This window comes from Cygnus olor, chromosome 2 (assembly GCF_009769625.2).
Source record: "Cygnus olor isolate bCygOlo1 chromosome 2, bCygOlo1.pri.v2, whole genome shotgun sequence".
NCBI classification, from domain to species: Eukaryota; Metazoa; Chordata; class Aves; order Anseriformes; family Anatidae; genus Cygnus; species Cygnus olor.
In genome coordinates, this window is record NC_049170.1 from 37,776,349 (window position 1) to 37,792,301 (window position 15,953).

The 15,953-nt window shown below is 45.3% G+C and overlaps 1 protein-coding gene across 3 annotated transcripts in view; it reads right to left on the reverse strand.

Moving 5' to 3' along the window:
• The window catches only part of RFTN1 (raftlin, lipid raft linker 1), a 96,454-nt gene extending 83,266 nt beyond the window's left edge, over positions 1-13,188 (reverse strand). Inside the window, exons 1-2 of one of the 3 annotated variants that reach the window (XM_040549763.1) lie at positions 12,889-13,188; positions 3,121-3,276 (exon numbers count right to left, since the gene is read on the reverse strand). In XM_040549763.1, coding sequence (XP_040405697.1) covers positions 3,121-3,265 — 145 coding nt within the window. In that variant the 5' untranslated portion in view covers positions 3,266-3,276; positions 12,889-13,188. Of the gene's footprint in view, positions 1-3,120; positions 3,277-7,616; positions 7,731-12,888 lie in introns of those variants that run through there. The other 2 variants (XM_040549764.1, XM_040549762.1) reach the window with 2 other exon arrangements.
• Between the last annotated feature and the right edge of the window lie 2,765 nt (positions 13,189-15,953).

A 15,953-nucleotide genomic window follows, 5' to 3' on the forward strand; every position in this document is an offset into this window, starting at 1 on the left:
CTTTTGCATGTATGCATTATTTATGCAGTACTTAAATAAGCCATCTAACACTATTTGCCATTGGACATCTGCCTCGGTGTACAGCATGGCTCGAGTTTGGAAGTGAATAAAAATATGTAATAAAGGAGCATACTGCCTTATCTTCCTTCAGCTGTGTATGTCATGTGTATGTATGTAAACTAAACAAAGACAGAAAGAAAAGCTAAGTTTCTGGCTAACGCAGCAAATGACCAGCAGGATGGCATTTTATCCTGCTTCCAACAGAGCAGTGCTAATGTCCTGTATCTTCCTGGCTGCATACTCTCACCACTTATACCAACTCCAGTATTTTCAGAGCCTTTCACAAGACACTGACCACTGCATAGCCTTCTGCCAGACTGACAAGTTACATGAGTTCACAGAGATGACACAAGGTGAAACAGAGCACTATCTCCCCACTTTCAGGCACAGAAAACTTCGGTCCTCTTAGCTGCGTGTAACACTGCAGCTAAAACATACACAGCATTCTGGAAAGCGGTGTCTGGTTTTCTGGATTTTAGATTAGCGAATACATGCAGTTCCAAACTGCAAATGTGATCAGCATCTACACTGATGTCTAAAGTCAATGAAAGCTGCTTTTGGAACACATGAAAAAACACTAAAGACTTGGAAAACTTCTGGCTGTGTATTAGCTCCCATTTGAAAGTGGAGATAATCATATCCCTCTCACTATTAAGATTAAATGCTTGCAAGAGATACAGGTAGCAGAGCAGTAAATATTACAGAGGAGCCTCAGAGAAAAATGAGTAACCATCTTCAGAGCCAGATCCACTGATGTTCTAAATAAGGCCTAGAGTAACGATACAGTAAAATACCAAGCAGCCACTCATAATTTAGCATGGCTTTTTCTAAAAAGCATACGAAGCAGAAAACCTGTGGAAAAGATGATGTCAGGATATATATGCACTGAAAGGGCTAAAGTAGATTCACAGAAAACAGACTTCACAATCCAAATGTTCTTTTTACACAGCTGTGAGCAATTCATTTTTAGAAACATCTGAATCTGTGCAGGCATAGGTGAAGCATTCATCATTAACTCTGGTTATCTGCAGAGGTTATTCCTGAGCAAATAATACAAAGGAATCAGAGATTCTCTTGCTATTGAGAAAAAACCTGGAACATCCTAACACTATGTAGTGGGCCAGGAGCCTTCATACAGCTGGTGACATGAACAGGGGGGAGCTGCAGAACCCTGAGCGCTCACAGTCATGGGTGATAGCTACGAAAAAGAGCAAGAACCACAGCTTCGTGACCTCCTCACCTGCCCATCTGCTGGTATCTTCAGAGACCAGAGTGATGGGGATACAACATGCCGAATCAGAACTCAGTAGGAGCTGAACAGCTTATACTCACTGGAAGACCAAAGAATTTGATAAAAGTACTTCTATTCACAGTCTCTTTAAAACCACGTCTCCTAAAATCCTAATAAAACAATCAAGGATGAGTGAGAAAAGCGTACAAATACGCTTTACAGCAAACCTACCCACTTAACTGGACGTACAAAGTCTGGGTTTAATTTTTTGCTCTGTGCCAGACATCCTCTGTGCCTCAGGCAAGTCACATGGCTATCGAGCGTACTGGTTTCACCCACACGGTGACAGAGATACATCCTCCATGAGGAATCACGAGAACGCACACATGAAACCCTGTGAGGCATTCAGCCAGAACTGCAACGAGCATCACAGAGGAGCCCATACAAGTGAGCCCTCAATACTAATTCATTTCCACTAATTCTATCTCTCTGAAAACTGTCAAAACTGTCAAGCAATAGAAACTCAGACTGTTCACTCTGAAATAAAAATAAATAAATGTGGAAACAACTGTAATACATACACATGGAAAAAAAATTCTCTCCAATTTGTTTGGTGCTCTCAGTAACTGCAGTGCATCCCAATTAGTGTAACAGCAAATGGAAGAGTATGAGAGACACAAAGTCTGCAAAGACAAATTTCTCAGCTCCTGCACTGCCTACAAAAATCACACTCCTGTCCAACCACCTACTCCAAACCTCCACCTTTTTCAAAATACAAGCCTGCTTGCAACAAGTTTTAGAAAACAACAAATTCACGTTACCCGGGGTTGAACATACTGAACTGCACCGAGAGAGGTGTCACGTAAAACAATGTGCTAGCAACTCTTTGTCTCACACAGAGAGAGACCTACCGCTTTGGCTTTTCCTTTGACCTGACTTGCACGACACGAAGTAGCAGCACACTGCAGGGCAAAAGCAGAGAGGCTCTAGCTGGCACCCAGCCAGCTAGCTGTAACACATTTTGGTGCTGTGTTGTTTTATATATAGCAAGAAGCAGGTCCCAGCCTTCTGCTCGAGCTTCAGATTTCCAAATGGTGTGAGGAGTAATTGCTTGTAGAACAGGCTAATTTTGAAGTGAATGAGGGCACAGGCGATGGTGTGAGCAATACTGGCAGAGATGCTCGATGTCAATCAGCAAGAGAAAAAATGGAATATCTACGGATCGTCATGAGAATTAAAGCAGACTACTTCAGATATCAAAAAAGGTAAAAATCGCATGAAGCTGGACCCTCACTTCTTTGATGTTTTAGATTTTCAGGGTCTTCCATTACTCTGTTTCTACCCATGAGTACAGCTATAGGTATTTGTAACCATGTAAGAGTTATTTAAGGTAAGTTTGCAAAACTGAGAACACTAACTTTAACCTCTCAAATTACTCCTGAGGGAGCACAGGGAGCAGAAAAGGAGGAAGAAAAAAAAAGAGTAGTAAAGTATATAACCTGCCAGACTTGAATCACTTTACCAAATGAAACCTGGACAAAATGCGAATTAAGGAAATGAACTTACAGCCTTAGAGTAACAAAAAAAAAAATTGTGGGTAGATAGAATCTAAAATCTGAGAATCTACAAATACTTATGGTTAAAAATTCACAGAAAATTCTAAGTAAGATCTCTGCATGTAAACACTACAAATGAAGAGAAAGGATTTACTTAAACTAAAAGACATTTTTAAAACTTTATTACACACACTATTCTAAAGCCATTATAGAGCAATTAACTTGCCAATTTGTACAGAAAAAAAAAATTAAAGAAAAACTTTGTGTACTTACCATCATTTAGTGTTGTGAAGTCCAGGAATCGATATTCATAGCTAACATCTATCTTGGTTTCTACCTGGGGCCTCTTCAACGTTGAATAGATGTTACCAGGTCGTTTTTCATCATGCTTCTCTAGTTTGTTCAACCCACAACCCATTTCAGCAGCTCCTGATGCAAACAGGCAAGGAAAGGGAAAAAGGAAAATGACTAAACGTGTTATTTTTTTTCTTTCCAGTTTCATTCACCATAATATAACATTATGATGATTTTTAGTTTTTAAATGCAAACTACCTACAAACTATATGAAATAGTGTAATTGAATAAATGCTCAGATAGTAACTAACATATATACCATTCATATCAAGCCCTGGGCATGCTTTTATTTTATTGGAAAACTGACAGTTTAATGCATGTATTTTGCATCTTTCAAATGTATGCAATAATATACTCTGGGAGACACATAGTGCATTACAGAAAGTGGCTGAAAAGACAAAATAACTTGCTAATATATGGGCTGACAACTTAATAACAATTTTTATATGAGCAGTTACTATGCAAGCATATAGTATTGTCTTTCAAACAGACCTTTGTAACATTCAAATTAACAAGATTTATAATTCAATAGACAAAGCAGGTTTGCAGAGAACTACCAGCATCTAGGAAACCACCTCATTTCCTTCCACCTCATTTTTTCAGGCTAGCCACAGGAAATAATGGCACTTTGTAGAAGACTTCTTCAAAACAGAAGAGGCACACGACCGCAGAACTGGACTAGATAAATCTGGTTGCTTTAATAAGCAGCCAGTCCCCAACATTTTAAAGGATTACTCCTGACAATCATTTCGGCTACATGTTAAAGGTTTCTCGATATCCTGCACATTGTGGCTCATCCGAGTATGGCAGAACTCAGTGAAAGTACCCATGCTACAAGGAGAAACCAAGTCCTCTGGTTCCTCTTCGACAAGGCTGGCGTGACTGAGGCAAATTGTTTCAAGCAGCAGTCAGTACGAGAAGATGAAGACGTACCAGCCAGGCACCTGAGGTTTTCATTACAACCCACTGAACATCCTGTCTCTGCCTACAGAGAAGAACCAACGCTTCTGGGAAGGGAACAACCACCACCTCAAAAGCTTCTATCACAAACTACCACTGCCTTTTCATTGACACACAATACATGGGCCTGAAGTGGAGAATGAAAAGCTAGCACGGGTTCCCTGTCTCCAAAGGTGTGCTTCCACAGCTTCGTTCCCCAAACGCTTCAAAACTTTCACCAAATTTCCAGCACAAACATATCTGGAATCTACCTGCGTACTTATTTACACTCATATTGCACTTTAACAGTTTTGGTCCCTCCCTCATTATTTCCCTGTAAAGCCATCTTCAAGAAGAAATACCGTATCGCTTCCTGTTCTGTTAGGAGAAACATGCTCGAGCCTTTTCTGCCACTCATGAGACGGCAGCTCTCTGTTCCCTTCATCCCCCCACCGGCCCTCGTTTGCATCGTTCCTGTTTTCATTTCTCCATTTGAACACAGGTGACCACATGCTCAGGATGAGATTCTAACAATGCCTACTGAAAGCGCGTTAATGCTTCCCCGTCTCTCCTGCAAATGACGAGCCCCCTGCGCCTCAAATTGGGTTAGCATTTTTCACAGCCGAATCACGCGCACGGTTTACTGTCATCTTCCTATTAGCCAGAGAGCCCATTTATCCTTATTTGTATCCAGCACAGCTAATTGCAGAGTACCCTATTTGCAGCAGAGATCTCTGCTCGTTCCCTGTAACTTTGCTCTATTGCTTTACGTTCCCGCTACCTGGTGATAAAACCCTCGGCCAGTCCTCCCCGCGCCCCAAAGATCAGCAACGCCACCCAGCGCCGCATCACCTGCTGATCCCGTACGTGCCCATCCACACCTTAACACAAAGCCACTAGCAAATATATCAAAATGGGACTGACCAACACATCAAACCTCAAAAAAAAACCTACAGCAGAAAGTGGAAGCAGAAAGAACATTTGCTAAAACGGCCTGTAGCAGCAAGAAAAATGGGCATGTTTTTTGTGTTCCTGAACTTTGAGCGTTTTGGGATTCATCCAACAGCAAACAACCTCGTCGCCTGGTTGTTTAAGCAGAAAAGTAAAAACTACGGTATTTTAAACACTTCTCTGTCTGAAAGCAAGGTCTGGGGAGTTTTTCGATTCTGTAAATTTAAGGCTAAAAAAGCTCAGGATCCACTTTGTTCCTCCATTTGTACTTTCTGCTATTATTTTTGAATGCTTTTTTTTTTTTGTTTTGTAACGACAACTACTATACTACATTAAAAAATAATTATTTTTCATATATACAGCAGCTTCTTTCTTTTGCCCGTGTAATGTGATAAGCACAAGTCTAAACCATTATTTTCATGTACAGATGTATGCTGTACATTAATGTGCCTAATGAGATACTAAGAGGATCTTCATAGACTGTCATGGGCCACATCTATGCAACGCTTCATAAAGATGACTTTACAAGGAAAAATGAGGGAGGGACAAAAATTATAAGCGATGAAGCACAATATGAGTATAAATAAATAATAAATAAATATGTTGTAGACTAGGGGACTGAGGTAGCAGTGTTAGCAGCTGCATCAAACTCCTTCAAGTTCCAGCGATGCCCTGTAACTCTCGCACACTGAGTGTCTGGGACGGCGTTTCGTAAGGAAAAAATTCCATTCCAGAGGTCGCCAAGCAGCGGCGCCTGCAACCCGCAGCCACGCACATCCCCGGGATTCCTTGGACAGCAACGGGGGCCGCGGGAGGGGACCTTGGGGACTCGGCGTTTCCCATCACAGGGAGTTTTGCATTCCTTCCTAAATCGGGGTGAAAGCGCTAGAACATACGAGGCTGCTTTTCCAGCGCTAGCTGCGGGTGCTCTCCCTTGCTCCTCCATCAAACCTCGCTGAGAAACGTGGCCTGCCTTCTCTGCCCATCCGAGTGGTGACCTCCGCAAGCCACGCCAACACGCAAGCCATTCCCTATGGAGATACCGGACCTCCTCCCCAGGGACTGGACCAAAAGCACATTTTTCCTATTAATTCACAGGGGGAATGCTTACTACAAGACAGTGATTTTCACCTTCCCACTGCCTGGCTAAAACTTCAGTTAATATCCTTGAGGACAAATACTTGCCATCACTCTTTACGTATAGACGATTGTATTTATGTTACTCACACAGTGTGAGAGAAAGGGCGTTTTCTTTCAAGTCAAAAAGAGATTTCAGTAGAAAAAGTGAGTTTCACAACATCACTATCTTCTCCACAGTAATTACGATTCAAGTGCTTCAGCAGTAAGAAATAAATCTTAAGAAATAAAGTTCAGCCTTTGATAGAGGAGTCAATTAAAAAATCCAGAGGCGTATGAATACTTCAGGATTTCTAAAGACACTGATGATGGATGGGTGACAGATAATCACTGAATCGCCACATTCTGCTCAATGCTGTCCCACAAACTTCCTAGTGGGACACTTTGTTTTATCACCTTTCGAAATCTTTTTACAGTAGTTATTCTCCTCCTCCTCCCGTTCCTTTGCAGCAAAGTCACTCCTGCTCAGAGCCCTTCCATCCCCCAGTCTGAAAACATCTCTTTGCTTTTTAGTCAGAGAAATCTAGTTGTCAACACGACACAATTCACCTTCCTTCATTTTCTACATTCAAGGTATTGAAGAGCGCTGTGAGAAACGTTTCTTCATTGATGCTTTCAAAGTAAATCTCCACCCACTTTAGTCCCCTTTTTCAGCAGCTGCATTGTTTTGCTATCACAGATGTTTAAAGCTACTGTACTACCTATATTTATCCTGGCATTCTATAGCTGCATGTGGTTCTACAGCTTTTTTCAGTATTACAGCAAAATATGATCACTGAATAGTACTCACTTTTCAGTAAAATAATTAGAAAATCTTCAAAACCATCACAAAATTGATGAATATTTTCGTTCTTCAGTAGGTTCTAAGACAAATTTTCTCATTTTCGTTAACTTAAAAATTAATTTACCAATCCACTAGTTCCATATTTAAAACAAACACCTTGAGCGATAGAAAAAGCAACATCTAATGAAGAATATTAACCACTGAAATGAAGATTTAAGTACAGGCTCTTGCAGCTACACGTGCCGGAAAAACTAATCCCATCTGCAGACTCACTTTTTATTGTGAATTAACCTTACGCGTGCTCAATTATCTTGACGATTTCTAAAACTATTCTTGCGTTCAGGCACCTGGTAAAACTAGAACTGAAACCCCGATCAAACAACAGATTTTTTAATCTGTATCTCATTTTCATTTTGCAAAACATCAAAAACGGAAGCTGCGACGAGTCGCAGAACAGCAGCAAAGCCTACGGTCAACTAATTCCCAAACTTGTCTTCTGGAGGACAACAAAGGCCCCACCGGCGATAGGGAAAGAACAGCTTGCTTCTGCAAACTGAGGCCAAAATCTCAATCCACATTTTGTACATCCCAAGGGAATTCCCACCTCGGAAGACAGGGGATAAGCCTCTTGCTGCCACCTCTTCCTCTCCATCACTGAGCAGCGAAGAGCCCCACTCCCATGGCAAATGACCGACCCCTGAGCGCTGCCTCCCCATCCAGGTTTTACTGAAATCGGCACCACCTCCTGCCGTGAAAAGCAGTCATCAAAAAAATTACAACAATTTGTAGTCAGCAGAAGAAAAAACGGTATTTCCATTTTTAAGCACCTCCGTGATCCATGAAAATGAGTGTGTTTTGAATAAAACATCGAAATTTTTATAGCTCTTCTAGAGACCTGCCAAGTTTTCAACTCATCATCTCTGAACCTAAGCTTTGTTAAAATACTTCCAGCAGCTTGGGTTTGCTTTCTCACTTCCCTAGTTTGTGTTCAAAATAGATGAAATAGCAAGTTCAGAACCACCAGAGAGCAACAACAAGCGCAGGAGAACACCATGTGGCTAACCATTTATTTTCTTGTTAATAATGGCTTGGGATGCCTCTTCAGTAGAAAAAGGGCACAAAGAAGGGAAGAAAAAACAGCTTAAATTCTGTCTGATCTTGGGGGGGGGGGGGGCGGCACAAACAGAGCTAATTTTGTTGCATGATGTATCGTCCCCTCCTTCCATGCAACTCCTAACAATTTATCTCCAAAGAATAATAATGAAAATTACACTGAAACGTAACAGAGCCACATGGCTAATGGAAGCTTGAATAGATTACCAGACCAATTTAAGGGATGCTTATCAGCTAAGTATATATTGGCCAAACAGTTTATTTCAACTCTATATCAATATTATGGAATGACTACTTACAGGGATGATTTGCAAAGGCTGCCTAAACACTTCTTTTAAAGACGTATAGTAAGGGATTCAGCTGCTTAGCATATAGTATGAGTGCATATGCAAATATTGCCCAACAAAAGGAGAAGCACAAATACCTGAAATTTAAACAAGGTGACTTTAATATTTACACTCCAATGGCATCCATAGGAGACATGCTGTCCAGGCAGATGACGTTCCTGACAGCTTGTTTTTAACCACAATTAGTGAGAATAAGCTTGCTTGCGTTAACGCATTTTAAATGTTTATTGTCCAGAACTAGCGACCTCATTTTGTAAGCTTTACCATAAATGATGATTTTTTAAATGCAGATCCTAAGTCACTGCTGAAGTTCCTTCCACAAACTATGGAACACTTCTTATTCTTATGGCGAGTTTAGCAGCTGGGAAACCAGATAACCAAAATCAGGAGAGAAAGCCTATTAATACAGTGCAGTTAAGCCCTTTCATCCTGATTCTCCCTTCCATGGGTAATACTTAGCTACCTCACAGGGATGCTAGAAGGCTTTTACAAATAATTACAGGACTTCACATTTGTTGTGCAGTAATGAGACACACTGATTTCCTTAAATCCTCACTCCTGCAATCCTGACCTTTCCATTTTCAAAATAATAAGCACTTCATGCTCAGCTCAGTTCACTTGCTGGCATGTGGTCACTTAATTCTTGCATCCTCCACAGTCTGCAAAACACTGGAGTGTTTAGTCCCCCCTTCAGCCCCAAACAAACCCTGAGAGAGCTTGCAAATTATGGCTGAGTACCTTTTCTAGCATAGTTAAAGCAACGAAGCAGAAGATGAATAAGAGGGCAACAATAATCAAGCAGAGAAGCATAAATGAAGCAGGGGATTGGGAACACCAGACCTGACAAACAGGCTGTGCAGATAAACAAAGGAAGGAGCATAGTACGCTAAGATGGCCCTTGAGAGGTTCCCAGGATAAAGCCCCGCTCCTGTGTTTTCCCCTCTCTGGTCTAGCACTGCACAGGCTTTTTGTGTTACCTCACGAAGGGGGAAATTCCTTACCAAGGACCTTGCTGGTCCTTTTTCCCCAGTATTACCGTTCAGGTAACGGTGCAAGCATATATTCAACATGTATCATGATAATTTTTATTTGTGGGGTAGGAAAAGCTGTTTAAGTAGCAAACGTTTGCAAAGTAATTTGAAAGAACCTGTATTTGTTCTGAAAATACGAGGAACAAGTACCATAAACCAGTCCTATCTATTTCTGGATGTCAGAGCTGAGCGATTTTTTCACCACATAGTTGCAGATTTGATTGGCGATATCAGGATTTTACACTTGCAGTTGATAAGTAAATCTCTTCTTATAGAAAGGCTGGTGAAAACATAATCCCAGAGTTATTCTTTATGATTGATTTCATTTAAATTAAATGGCAGAGCAACCCAAGTAAATCTGCAATTAAGGTTTTCAATTTCAAAAGGCAAATCTCAAAAACTAAGGGAACTCATTAGTGAGATGAACGGGACTGAAAAGTTGGAGGACGTGAACACAGGGGAGGTCTGGAACATGTTTAAACTACAATATGAATATCTGCTGAATTTGTAACCCAAGGAAGTGACAAGAGAATTCCTAAGAAGGTTTCCAGACCTAGTGAGATGAATTACCTAATAAAGAAGGAAAGGTAGAATAAGCAAAAGGCTTTCAAGGGACACGAAAAAAAGCTCAGCAGAGGAAACTACAGTCTCAGATCAAGAAACACCAGCATAAAGTGAAATGTGCCAGAAGTCAAGCTCAGTTAGACAGGCTAAAGATACCGCAACTAAACAGAAGCAGAACTCAAATCAGGAGGAGTAATTTGTCTCAAACCAAGAACTCCGAAAGAACCGTCGTAATGAAATGCAGATTCAATTGCTAGAATTAAAAACAAACAATTGCACCAGCTATGGTACCGTCTCCCCCAGAGACGAGAAAATGTAGTGCCTACATGAAAGCAGAAGGAAAACATCATTTGGTCAGTTTGGCCCGTTGCTAGTCTAGCCTCAGGAGTTTGCTATGCTTTGGGAAATTTTAAGAAGGAAACAAAATAATCTGTGGGTATATACCGTATGGATTCAACAAAGTTAGAACTGAGAAGTATCATTCTCAAGTCAGGAAGAAAGCACAGTCGCAGCACACAGCGTATCAAATACTATGCCACAGCGATAACGTGACTTTAACAAAATATTATGAGGCGCTATTGGTTTTACCACGGTGTTCACAAGGCTGACCTCACACACAACTCTGCTGCCCTGAAGAACGCCCACCACTTTCCTTTTTTTCCACCACCCCTGTGTCTGCAGGTACCCGGGCTACCTCTGCAGGCTCCCTGCCCACCACCCACCAGCTCTCTCCAGAGAATCAACGCTGCTTTGCACGTGGGAGGAAGAAGAGCAAAGGGGACAGAGGTAGCCGGCAGAGGTGTAAGACAAGTGCTGTGTTGGTCTCGGGGAGCAATCTGAGAACAGTGGGTTCGCGGGAGAACCTTGCTCCTAACCCTACCCGCATCACCCGACGACGTTATCCAAAAGATTTAATATTCAGTCCTATCATGACGCAGTGATATCGTGATGCTTTCTTTCAGTGCAGCAAAAGATCCAGATGGTTCCACTCGCTTCTACAAAATACTTTTAGGTGGGGTGTTTCTGGTAACGATAAAGAAGCGTTAACATCACTGGACAAAGTACTGGTAACATTTCTTCTGAAATATCGCGGCTGCAAACGTCCAAGCTGCCTTCAGGTGAAGACGGAAGGCTGCTGGGATGCTACGAAGGACTAGGAAACTACTCCGGAAAACTTATAAGGAAACCAAAGCAGCTAACATCTACTGCCTAGAAAATTAAAGACTGAATGGACCTGACAGAAGCACGCACAGGAACGTTAGGTACGAATCCAACCCTCCTTTGAAGTTAATCCCACAACAGCCTGAACCCACAGAAATCAGACAGTTAAAACAGATGCGTACTGCGATGTATGCACAACAGCTTCAAGGACAGTGAGTAAAACCATGGCAAAACACAGGGCTACACAGACCAGACAGTCCCATGCTTACTGCCTCAGGCTAGTTTGCCATGGAGTACAACCCCGGCACACTGATTTGGGGTAAAAGGTGAAGCGGACCGTGGAGCTAGCTGGGAAGTTGTGGGATCCCAGATGAAGCTGGGGGAAGAAATAAGGGAAGTGTGATTTTTTATTTTTTATTTTTTTAAATACAGACGTCACCGATTTTGATTTTTATGCTTCAGCAGGCCGTGGATCCTGCTTTTCGGCTTTTCCACCCGAGATGCTGCGGTCACTTCGTTACCAAGACATCACACGCAGCGTGGTGTCCGTGTTTCCCTGTGGCGCTGCTCAGAACTCCCCCGGGTATTTAGTCACAGCTGTACGCACTCATTTCAGGCCACGCTCCTGCTCTCAGACCGGGGGAATGCCAGCGCTCGAGTGGTGGAAAGCCCCTTGTCTAATGTAACTAACTTGAGGTTAAGTTAAATTCCTAAAATAACCGTTCAATCTGCGACTATTTTTTTTTCCTTAGAAAAAAAAAAAAAAGCAGAAATTAAATACACAAATGTGACCACTGGTATTGCGAAAAAGAGTACCGTTGCCAGTAACTTTTCCCTTCAACACCAAAAGCTGAAAGGAATGGATTCCTTACAAATAAACCATAAAAGCAAACGGACAAAAAGATTTCCCTTGTACACTGGAGATCGGTTATGTCCTGACAGCGTCCTGTGTTCCTGTTAACTCAAAAAGCATAACTGATTCCCAGGGGAACGAAACCCGAAGGGGCACACAGTCGTCACACGTCTTCCAAACTTCGCCCGAGCACCCCGGAGCTTGGCCAGGTGCGGCCAAGCCCCCGCGACTTGAGCCCTGCCAGCTCCACGGGTGGCCGAAGAGCTCTCAGAGCCCGTCCAGGTGAATTCTGCTCTTCCAGCCCCGCGTGGGGTGCGAGAAGCACACGCCGCGGTCCTCCTGACAGGAGCTCAGCCAGGCGGGAGGGGTGTGCTTGGTGGTTCACCACCGGTGGCCACCCGCCACCACCCCACCTGCCCTCGCACCCCACTGGGGACGCACCGGGGCAGCACCACGGACCCCAAAGGCCGTCCCTAATCCCGCCTTGGGGCAGGATCACGGCCGAGCCCAAACCCCCCGAGCACGCCGCCGGCTTCCCGGTGCCCTGAGGCGGCGGGCACGGAACGCGCCCCCTCCCCGGCCGCCCCGGAGCACGGGCGGTCCCCCCGGAGCCGTGTGCCCGGCAGCGGGGAGGCAGCGGCGGCCGCAGCGGCTCCCCTCGCCCCGCCGGACGCCCCGCGCGGCCCCGCCGTCCCCTCGCCCAACTTCGGGAGGCAGCGGGGCGGAGAGGCGAGGCGCACCCGCAGCCCCTCGCCGCCCCTCGCAGCCCCCCGGCCAAGTTTCCCCCCACCCGCTCCCCGCCGGTACCTGGGACAGGCGGCGGGCGAGGCGCAGCCCGGCGGTGCTGAAGGATGCCCGGCGGGCGGAGACGGCCGGCCCCGCTGACAGCGCTTCCTCCTCCTCCTCCTCCTCCTCCTCCTCCGCCTGCCCGTGCCCGCCCGCCGTGCTCCGGGGCCGCCCCCCCCCCCTCGGCGCCGCCACAGGGAGGTGCCGGGGCAGCGCCGCTCCGCCTGACGGCCCCGCTGCCCGGCGCGAAGTTTGCGGCACGGCTCGGCCCGGGGGGGCGCCTCGGCGGGGCCGGGCAGCTCCGCTCCGAGTGCCGGAGTCCGGCCCGGGGCCGCGGCCACTTCCTCTTCCTCCGAGCCCCGCAGGGGCAGGGGCAGCGGCGCCTCCCGGCCCGGCCCGGCGGTGGCAGGGCTCCGCCGTGCGGCCGGGGCTGGAGGACCCTGAGGCAGCGCCCGCCTCCCCTCGCCCCCCGGCGGGTCCCCTCTCGCCCCCAGCCCCGCACCTCCGAGCCGGGCTCACCCCCCGCCACACACACACTTGTACCAGCCGCGGCATCACGGGGTAATGGGGGCACAAAGCGGGGCAGGAGGGCTTCAGTCCCACCTCTCCCCACAGCAGGGTCTGCTGCAAGAGCCCACACAGCAGGGCTGCGTTATGGCAGGTCTTGGAAAAACCTCCGTGGACTCACTTAGCACAACCCCACTGGGCAGCAAAAACCCTTCCTTACACACACAGCCTGGACTCTGGGCACCGAGAGGCACCCCCAAAGCCCTCCTGTCCAAAGGTGGCACATCTGTCTGTCTGTCCGATTTCAACAAGTCCCTGCTGGCCTGTTCCTTGAGCCTGGCCAGGTCCCACAGGACAGCAGATCAGCCCTAAGGCTTGTCAGCTGCTGCCTACTCTTCAGGGAGCAACAGCACATCTTGTCACCTCCTCCAGATCCTGAGCAAGAGATTAAATAGAGCAGCACGCTACATGCCGCTGGCCTCCAGGCCAACTGTCACACCCGCCTCTGTAACCAGCTTTTTACCCATCTGGTTGTCCACCCACCTGAACTACAGACACCTAAACCCATACCATAACAACCAGTCACCTTAACTAAAGTTGCCATGGCACCCATGGCACCATGGCCTTGGTCTGCAATCCAGCCACTCTATGACAGAAAGCAAACAGTTGGCAAGCTGTGACACTCTTCCCAGGCACATGAAATACATGAAAGCAAAGGTTGTTCCAAGAGACTCAATGATTTTTCAAGGGATTGAAGTTCTTCCTGCTTCCCCAAATTGTCCTTCTTGCCTTTTTTTTTGGAAATGGGTGTAATATTTGTCTTACTTTAGTTTTGCAGATCCTCTTCAACCTCTTCAGAAGAATAAAGCCATCAGTCTGATCTTCCCAGCACACTCAGACACTGCCCAGCTGGTCTCAGATCTGTACAGGTCAAGGTCTCTGATGAAATCTGTCTTGACCTTCATCCATCAGGGGTAGTTCTCTTCCTTGAAACTCACCTCTAAGCACGCATGACAGCAAAACTGAGGCGAAGGCAGCTTCAGGTTCATCAGCCTTCCTTGTGCTCACATCCTGCAACAGGCCTGTATGTTACCTGTACAGCCTTTTACAGCTAACAGCTGTCTAGGGCAACAGGAGATGATTTAAGCCCTTGTATGTCAATACTATTCCTACATGCCATGGCACCATTTCTAATAATCCTTCTTTGTAGCCTGTTCTTGCTTCTACCATGATAGTTTTTGTAATGAAGTTCAGTCACATGTTGCTGGTTCAGCCAAGCTCGTGTTCAAGTTCAGCTCCTTGTTTTCCTGACAATGTGGATGTGCCGTGCTTGCATATGGAAAAGGTTCTCTTAAAAATCTGCCAGCTTTCCAATGCTCCTTCACCTTTCAGGATGCCATGGGAGACAACTCTACCAGTTCCCCAGATAAGCCAAAGATTACTCACCAAAATCCAGGGACTTGCTTGTCCTAATCCCTTCAGGATCCTGAGCTTCACTAGATGACCACAACTACAGCCAGAGTTGCCATTACCACATTCTTAAACGTTTCTTCCTTGTTACTGGAGGTCCAGTTGTACATTAACCATTTGGCCCATTCAGTATCTCTTTCATGACAGCTTCTAGAGATTTGTTGGATTGTTTGCATCTCACCGTGTTACCCTTCCAGCCATTAGGGAGATTAAGTCCTCTGCATAAATGAGGGATCTGTGAGCTATATGCTTGCTAATAATTTAATTGACCTTCCTCATAACTGGCTGGTTTGTAATCCCACCAACATGTCACCCTCAGTGGTCTGTCCTTTGATCTTACCATTCTCACCCAGCCTGTCATCCATCTAAGAGTGCCGTACCAGAGAGGAAAAATATCTGCCTTCATCTTCCTTGTCCTTCCAGAAAAACTTGTATCCATCCCAAATATCATCCTTGTGGGCCAAGTCTGGAACTTTGCTTGCCACCTTGATCATACTTCCCCCTATGAGGCCAGAAACCCGTTCAGTGACTCCTAAGACACCCTTCATTAACTCTGATACTGCTTGAAGCCTTTCTGCCCTGCAGACGACACAAAATACATCTGCTGTACTTCATCCACTTATGACTCTCCCTGCTGTGTAGGTGTGTAAAACAAATCCAATCACTATGTAAAAATAAATAGGCAAACAGTACATTAGCACCTCAACTGCAGACTATTCCTGTATTTAAGGCTGCTATCGTGATGGATGAAGTATGTTTGAAAGTATCCTCTTCATTTTTCCCCTCAGCTGCTACGAGGGAACATGAGAATTGCCCAGCGTGACCTTTGCCCATATTCGTGTTCTCCTAACACACAACTATCAGCGCTGGCTAAACAAGCCAGCAGCCAAAAGCATAACATCATTTTCCCACCTCCACTGTTTTGAAGTGCCTTCTTTACCAGCACTGAACTATAAAGCAAACACCAATAATGCCTTGTGTGTGTTAACTTCACCTACCTCCTTTTTCTATTTCCTTTTGTGTGTTCCTCCCTCACCCCCCAATTCCTTTTAATTATTTGCACAGTTTTTCTTCTTCCCTTGTCCCTCATCATTTTTCCTCCACTCATT